This window comes from Ranitomeya variabilis, chromosome 3 (genome assembly GCF_051348905.1).
Source record: "Ranitomeya variabilis isolate aRanVar5 chromosome 3, aRanVar5.hap1, whole genome shotgun sequence".
Lineage (NCBI taxonomy): Eukaryota > Metazoa > Chordata > Amphibia > Anura > Dendrobatidae > Ranitomeya > Ranitomeya variabilis.
Window position 1 is genome coordinate 1,536,764 of NC_135234.1, and position 8,660 is coordinate 1,545,423.

Sequence of the window (8,660 nt, forward strand, 5' to 3'; positions counted from 1 at the left end):
TATATACATTTTATTTTCCTTTTTGAAAAAATAAAAAAGTCTAAAGGAAAAAAAATAAAAAATAAAACCCACTACGACCACCAAACAGGTGAAACAGTATGACTCGGCGATACCAAAGCTTCTCTTTTCTTTTTACTTGTAACATAGGTTTCCATTTTAGTTTTCACATTTTTTACAAACCATTTCACTTATTTTTTCCTCTAATCCCAAGATGGGACAGAACTGTCCCTGCTCCGATCGCTGGTGTAATACTCTGCAGCGCTTCTACATCGCAGGGAATTAGAGAAGACAGGACCTTACCGGACCCCGGCGACCCCTCACCTCTCAGCAGGTCACCAGTGACCGCGGCATCAGAGGGTGCCGTACAGCTCACCCCGTGCCGATTATCATGGCCCTGCTACTGAGCCGGCACAATCACACTCCCCCCGCTGTGCCGTACAGCTCACCCCCGTGCCGATTATCATGGCCCTGCTACTGAGCCGGCACAATCACACTCCCCCCGCTGTGCCGTACAGCTCACCCCCGTGCCGATTATCATGGCCCTGCTACTGAGCCGGCACAATCACACTCCCCCCGCTGTGCCGTACAGCTCACCCCCGTGCCGATTATCATGGCCCTGCTACTGAGCCGGCACAATCACACTCCCCCCGCTGTGCCGTACAGCTCACCCCCGTGCCGATTATCATGGCCCTGCTACTGAGCCGGCACAATCACACTCCCCCCGCTGTGCCGTACAGCTCACCCCCGTGCCGATTATCATGGCCCTGCTACTGAGCCGGCACAATCACACTCCCCCCGCTGTGCCGTACAGCTCACCCCCGTGCCGATTATCATGGCCCTGCTACTGAGCCGGCACAATCACACTCCCCCCGCTGTGCCGTACAGCTCACCCCCGTGCCGATTATCATGGCCCTGCTACTGAGCCGGCACAATCACACTCCCCCCGCTGTGCCGTACAGCTCACCCCCGTGCCGATTATCATGGCCCTGCTACTGAGCCGGCACAATCACACGCCCCCCGCTGTGCCGTACAGCTCACCCCCGTGCCGATTATCATGGCCCTGCTACTGAGCCGGCACAATCACACTCCCCCCGCTGTGCCGTACAGCTCACCCCCGTGCCGATTATCATGGCCCTGCTACTGAGCCAGCACAATCACACTCCCCCCGCTGTGCCGTACAGCTCACCCCCGTGCCGATTATCATGGCCCTGCTACTGAGCCGGCACAATCACACTCCCCCTCTGTGCCGCACAGCTCACCCCCGTGCCGATTATCATGGCTCTGCTACTGAGCCGGCACAATCACACTCCCCCGCTGTGCCGCACAGCTCACCCCCGTGCCGATTATCATGGCCCTGCTACTGAGCCGGCACAATCACACTCCCCCCGCTGTGCCGTACAGCTCACCCCCGTGCCAATCATCATGGCCCTGCTACTGAGCCGGCACAATCACACTCCCCCCTCTGTGCCGCACAGCTCACCCCCGTGCCGATTATCATGGCCCTGCTACTGAGCCGGCACAATCACACTCCCCCCGCTGTGCCGTACACCTCACCCCTGTGCCAATCATCATGGCCCTGCTACTGAGCCGGCACAATCACACTCCCCCCCGCTGTGCCGTACATGTATGGCGGATGTCAAAGGTAAATGGAGAGAAAAAAAAAACAAAAAAAAACAACACGTTTTGAAATTATTGTACTGGAACCAGGATCAGCTGAGGCCAGAAACGTTATCACCACCAATGCCATCACCACAGACCTCAAATGTGACAAAACCCAAGATATAAACATAAACATACTACACACACAACCACCACGTCACGGTGACCCTAATCAGGACGGTCCTAACCACTAATGTTAAACCTTTACCATATGTCAAATAATGAGCGAGAAGGGAGAGGACCGAGCCCGGATAATGGACCCCCAGCTATGGGGTCTACATGACTGTACTGTCCAGCTGTAGGATAAGGGGCCGCACCCCAATATACACAGGACCCAGATAATGGACCCCCAGCTATAGGGTCTACATGACTGTACTGTCCATCCAGCTGTAGGATAGGGGCCGCACCCCGATATACACAGGACCCAGATAATGGACCCCCAGCTATGGGGTCTACATGACTGTACTGTCCAGCTGTAGGATAAGGGGCCGCACCCCTGATATACACAGGACCCAGATAATGGACCCCCAGCTATGGGGACTACATGACTGTACTGTCCAGCTGTAGGATAAGGGGCCGCACCCCAATATACACAGATAAATGTGAGGACGCCCCCCACCCACACTTACTTTCTCCATACTCATCTTCTCCGGCATCACTATGATACAGCGGTATCCCTTCACAGCAGCTGCCAGGGCCAGGCCGATTCCTGAGGAGGAAGGAACGGCATCATACATAGGATAGTGTACAGTGAGCGATGGCGGGAGGGGAAGAGGATCAGCTGGACTCGCACACGGAAGGAGTGTTGTAGTCAGTTAGCAGATTATCCCAGAAAATCAAGACCTTCCCTAAGGACACATCAGCTCCAAGCCTCAGAAGAGCAAAGAAAGGTCACTAAACACCACTGTACACGTCACAAATGTAATAATAGTCCGTAACCTCCCGCCTCCAGTACAATAGTCACACTATGTGTAATACCGCCACCTCCTGTACTGGTCACACTGCGGGGGGTGTAATATACTGTAAACCACGTGTAATACCGCCACCTCCTGTCCTGGTCACACTGTGGAGGGGTGTAATACCGCCAAATCCTGTACTGGTCACACTGTGGAGTGGTGTAATATACGTGTAATACCGCCACCTCCTGTACTGGTCACACTGCGGGGGGTGTAATATACTGTAAACCACGTGTAATACCGCCACCTCCTGTCCTGGTCACACTGCGGAGGGGTGTAATACCGCCACCTCCTGTACTGGTCAGACTGTGGAGTGGTGTAATATACGTGTAATACCGCCACCTCCTGTCCTAGTCACACTGTGGAGGGGTGTAATATACGTGTAATACCGCCACCTCCTGTACTGGTCACACTGCGGGGGGTGTAATATACTGTAAACCACGTGTAATACCGCCACCTCCTGTCCTGGTCACACTGCAGAGGGGTGTAATATACGTGTAATACCGCCACCTCCTGTACTGGTCACACTGCGGAGGGGTGTAATACCGCCACATCCTGTACTGGTCAGACTGTGGAGTGGTGTAATATACGTGTAATACCGCCACCTCCTGTCCTAGTCACACTGTGCAGGGGTGTAATATACGTGTAATACAGACTCCTCCTGTACTGGTCACACTGCGGGGGGTGTAATATACTGTAAACCACGTGTAATACCGCCATCTCCTGTCCTGGTCACACTGCAGAGGGGTGTAATATACGTGTAATACCGCCACCTCCTGTACTGGTCACACTGTGGGGGGGGGGGTGTGTAGATTAATAACCCTGACCACACGGGATCTTGTCACGGACCTCCTGCTGCTGATGGGGTGATGTTGGTATGGCGCCCCTGTGGTAAATAGTGGTCATACCTTCACATCTCGCTACCCGTCTCGGCCACGCTCCTTTTCACACAGACGGCACAGAGGACGACAGTGGGTGTAAGGTGCTCACCAGTGTTTCCTGAGGTGGGCTCTATGATGGTGTCCCCTGGTTTAAGAATGCCTTCTCTCTCTGCATCTTCCACCATCCGCAGACTGATCCGATCCTTCACACTCCCTCCGGCATTGAAGAACTCGCACTTGGCCACTGCAGGACACAGAAGGAGAGATCAAGGCTTGTACAGAGGCGGGTGAAGCACAGGACCCTCCAGCCAGGTGCACTAACCAGACCCGGACATCCTCCATCTGGAGGCCACTTACACAGCTCACACTTCAGACCATGCCTTTTTCCGATCTTGTTGATCCTGACGAGCGGAGTGTGACCGATCTTCTGCAGGACACTCGGGAGGATGGATGGACTGGGGTTACTGGAACAGAGAGGATCACTTAGTCCCTGCACTAGTTGCAGCGATGTGTCCCAGGGGCTCCTGCCATGTTATACTTACAGGGGCACATGGTGATGCGGAGACTCGGCCGGTGGCATGCCAAGCTGCCACGTGCACTTGCTGGGGAGATCTGGGCGGATCCACTTCCTCTCTGCGCCAAGTTCCGCATTTACACCGCCATTGGTAACGCGATTCTCAGCGATGTGAGGACAAGAGACAGATTCCGATTCAGGGGGTACAGACGGCATGATGACCTGATGGAAGGAGATGAGGGGGTTACCACCTGGCAGACAGGACACAGCTCCCCGAACCCTTATATGCTGCTGCATGAAATCCACAGTACGGGCTGGGCCATCATGGGGGACAGGACCAAAGACAAGAAGCTGCTCTATGACATCTACAGGACACATCCCAACTGCGTAATCCAGGGGCTCCCGATCAGTGTGCACAAAGGGGGCTCTGGGATGTGGACGTCACCCATCCTTCAGGTTACTCCACACCATTAACAGATGGACAAGATTCTGTGCAAGCATCTGAGGCCCATCACCTCCACATGACATGGTTTTCTACGGAGTCAGCCCAACTTGAGGAAATCTGGGACAGATGGCGGTCCTTTAATCATTAGCAGTGTGTCCCTCATCTCTAGACTCCGAGACCTGGGGGCCAACACCCTGCTCTAATGGTGGGCCGATCACATCAATGTGAAGTGGTCAGATCCCTTCTATAGCGAGCTGGAATCTGCCAGCGGCGTCTCCTCACATCACCATGCGGGAACATAACGAGAGGGACGAGGGGCACACCCACCACCATGACTCCTCACATCACCATGGGCCAACAGACGCAGCGCTGAGGGCACCAGGACCATAACAGGACGAGGGGCACACCGGCCACCATGACTCGTCACATCACCATGGGCCAACAGATGCAGAGCTGGGGGCACCGTAATAAGAACAGGACGAGGGGCACACCCGCCACCAGACTCGTCACATCACCATGGGCCAACAGACGAAGCGCTGAGGGCACCGTAATAAGAACAAGACGAGGGGCACACCCGCCACCATGACTCCTCACATCACCATGGGCCAACAGACGCAGCGCTGAGGGCACCAGGACCATAACAGGACGAGGGGCACACCGGCCACCAGACTAGTCACATCACCATGGGCCAACAGACGAAGCGCTGAGGGCACCGTAATAAGAACAAGACGAGGGGCACACCCGCCACCAGACTCGTCACATCACCATGGGCCAACAGATGCAGAGCTGGGGGCACCGTAATAAGAACAGGACGAGGGACACACCGGCCACCATGACTCCTCACATCACCATGGGCCAACAGACGCAGCGCTGAGGGCACCGGAATCATAACAGTACGAGGGGCACACCGGCCACCAGACTCGTCACATCACCATGGGCCAGCAGATGCAGAGCTGGGGGCACCGTAATAAGAACAGGATGAGGGGCACACCGGCCACCAGACTCGTCACATCACCATGGGCCAACAGACGAAGCGCTGAGGGCACCGTAATAAGAACAAGACGAGAGGCACACCGGCCACCAGACTCGTCACATCACCATGGGCCAACAGACGCAGCGCTGAGGGCACCGGAATCATAACAGGACGAGGGACACACCGGCCACCAGACCCGCCACATCACCATGAGCCAACAGATGCCACGTTGAGGGCACCGTAATAAGAACAGAACGAGGGGCACACCCGCCACCATGACTCCTCACAAGGATGAGCAGACGGAGTAACATGTCAACTCTAACTCCGGGACCCATCACCTCCGGGCCCAAGCACACGGTACTGAGGGGGAAGCGCCCCACACCTCCGGCACCAGACACATGGGGGGGCGTCACCTCTGGCACCAGACACATGGGGGGGCGTCACCTCTGGCACCAGACACATGGGGGGGCGTCACCTCTGGCACCAGACACATGGGGGGGCGTCACCTCTGGCACCAGACACATGGGGGGGCGTCACCTCTGGCACCAGACACATGGGGGGGCGTCACCTCTGGCACCAGACACATGGGGGGGCGTCACCTCTGGCACCAGACACATGGGGGGGCGTCACCTCTGGCACCAGACACATGGGGGGGCGTCACCTCTGGCACCAGACACATGGGGGGGCGTCACCTCTGGCACCAGACACATGGGGGGGCGTCACCTCTGGCACCAGACACATGGGGGGGCGTCACCTCTGGCACCAGACACATGGGGGGGCGTCACCTCTGGCACCAGACACATGGGGGGGCGTCACCTCTGGCACCAGACACATGGGGGGGCGTCACCTCTGGCACCAGACACATGGGGGGGCGTCACCTCTGGCACCAGACACATGGGGGGGCGTCACCTCTGGCACCAGACACATGGGGGGGCGTCACCTCTGGCACCAGACACATGGGGGGGCGTCACCTCTGGCACCAGACACATGGGGGGGCGTCACCTCTGGCACCAGACACATGGGGGGGCGTCACCTCTGGCACCAGACACATGGGGGGGCGTCACCTCTGGCACCAGACACATGGGGGGGCGTCACCTCTGGCACCAGACACATGGGGGGGCGTCACCTCTGGCACCAGACACATGGGGGGGCGTCACCTCTGGCACCAGACACATGGGGGGGCGTCACCTCTGGCACCAGACACATGGGGGGGCGTCACCTCTGGCACCAGACACATGGGGGGGCGTCACCTCTGGCACCAGACACATGGGGGGGCGTCACCTCTGGCACCAGACACATGGGGGGGCGTCACCTCTGGCACCAGACACATGGGGGGGCGTCACCTCTGGCACCAGACACATGGGGGGGCGTCACCTCTGGCACCAGACACATGGGGGGGCGTCACCTCTGGCACCAGACACATGGGGGGGCGTCACCTCTGGCACCAGACACATGGGGGGGCGTCACCTCTGGCACCAGACACATGGGGGGGCGTCACCTCTGGCACCAGACACATGGGGGGGCGTCACCTCTGGCACCAGACACATGGGGGGGCGTCACCTCTGGCACCAGACACATGGGGGGGCGTCACCTCTGGCACCAGACACATGGGGGGGCGTCACCTCTGGCACCAGACACATGGGGGGGCGTCACCTCTGGCACCAGACACATGGGGGGGCGTCACCTCTGGCACCAGACACATGGGGGGCGTCACCTCTGGCACCAGACACATGGGGGGGCGTCACCTCTGGCACCAGACACATGGGGGGGCGTCACCTCTGGCACCAGACACATGGGGGGGCGTCACCTCTGGCACCAGACACATGGGGGGGCGTCACCTCAGGCACCAGACACATGGGGGGGCGTCACCTCTGGCACCAGACACATGGGGGGGCGTCACCTCTGGCACCAGACACATGGGGGGGCGTCACCTCAGGCACCAGACACATGGGGGGGCGTCACCTCAGGCACCAGACACATGGGGGGGCGTCACCTCTGGCACCAGACACATGGGGGGGCGTCACCTCTGGCACCAGACACATGGGGGGGCGTCACCTCTGGCACCAGACACATGGGGGGGCGTCACCTCTGGCACCAGACACATGGGGGGGCGTCACCTCTGGCACCAGACACATGGGGGGGCGTCACCTCTAGCACCAGACACATGGGGGGGGATGGGCACAGGGCACTGTGGGGGTCCCGCAGCCCGGGGCACAGACAGGCGGGTGCTAGCGGCCCCGGAGCCGTTACCTGCTGCGCCTCTCGGGAGTTCCTGGTTCTGCTCACTGTCGCAGAACCTGCAATGAGCGCCGCTGACAGAACACAACCACGTGACTTACCTAGGACTGCAGAGCCGTCCTCCAATTGGTCAGACGGAAGGCGGTGGTTACTATTGTGCTCAGTGATTGCTCAAATAATAGGAGGGAGGGTCGTCCCACAGCAACCAATTCTGTCCAATCAGATGATAACAAAACTCACAGAGCATCACATGACTTTGTGGGCGGAGACCGCACACACCTGAGAGGGAAAGCAGATGGGACTGATGCAATCCAGACTGCACAGTCATGTGACGTACAGCAGTGACGTCATCACTGGCACTAGACAGCCGTGAGGTAATAACACTGTATACTACCGATAACACCCCTGTGTGAGGTAATAACACTGTATACTACTGATAACACCCCTGTGTGAGGTAATAACACAGTATAATACTGATAACACCCCCTGTGTGAGGTAATAACACTGTATAATACTGATAACACCCCCTGTGTGAGGTAATAACACTGTATACTACTGATAACACCCCCTGTGTGAGGTAATAACACTGTATAATACTGATAACACCCCTGTGTGACGTAATAACACTGTATAATACTGATAACACCCCTGTGTGAGGTAATAACACTGTATAATACTGATAACACCTCCTGTGTGAGGTAATAACACTGTATACTACTGATAACACCCCTGTGTGAGGTAATAACACTGTATACTACTGATAACACCCCTGTGTGAGGTAATAACACAGTATAATACTGATAACACCCCCTGTGTGAGGTAATAACACTGTATACTACTGATAACACCCCTGTGTGAGGTAATAACACAGTATAATACTGATAACACCCCCTGTGTGAGGTAATAACACTGTATACTACTGATAACACCCCTGTGTGACGTAATAACACTGTATAATACTGATAACACCCCTGTGTGAGGTAATAACACTGTA

The 8,660-nt window shown here is 56.9% G+C and overlaps 1 protein-coding gene across 4 annotated transcripts in view; it reads right to left on the reverse strand.

Annotated features, from left to right (window-relative positions):
- CBS (cystathionine beta-synthase) overlaps positions 1–7,881 on the reverse strand; it is a 66,008-nt gene extending 58,127 nt beyond the window's left edge. For 2 of the 4 annotated variants that reach the window (XM_077293535.1, XM_077293533.1), the window contains exons 1-5: positions 7,768–7,881; positions 4,039–4,232; positions 3,854–3,960; positions 3,606–3,740; positions 2,289–2,368 (exon numbers count right to left, since the gene is read on the reverse strand). In XM_077293535.1, the coding sequence (XP_077149650.1) occupies positions 2,289–2,368; positions 3,606–3,740; positions 3,854–3,960; positions 4,039–4,226 (510 nt within the window). In that variant the 5' untranslated portion in view covers positions 4,227–4,232; positions 7,768–7,881. Of the gene's footprint in view, positions 1–2,288; positions 2,369–3,605; positions 3,741–3,853; positions 3,961–4,038; positions 4,233–7,678 lie in introns of all 4 variants that reach the window. The other 2 variants (XM_077293534.1, XM_077293532.1) reach the window with 1 other exon arrangement.
- Between the last annotated feature and the right edge of the window lie 779 nt (positions 7,882–8,660).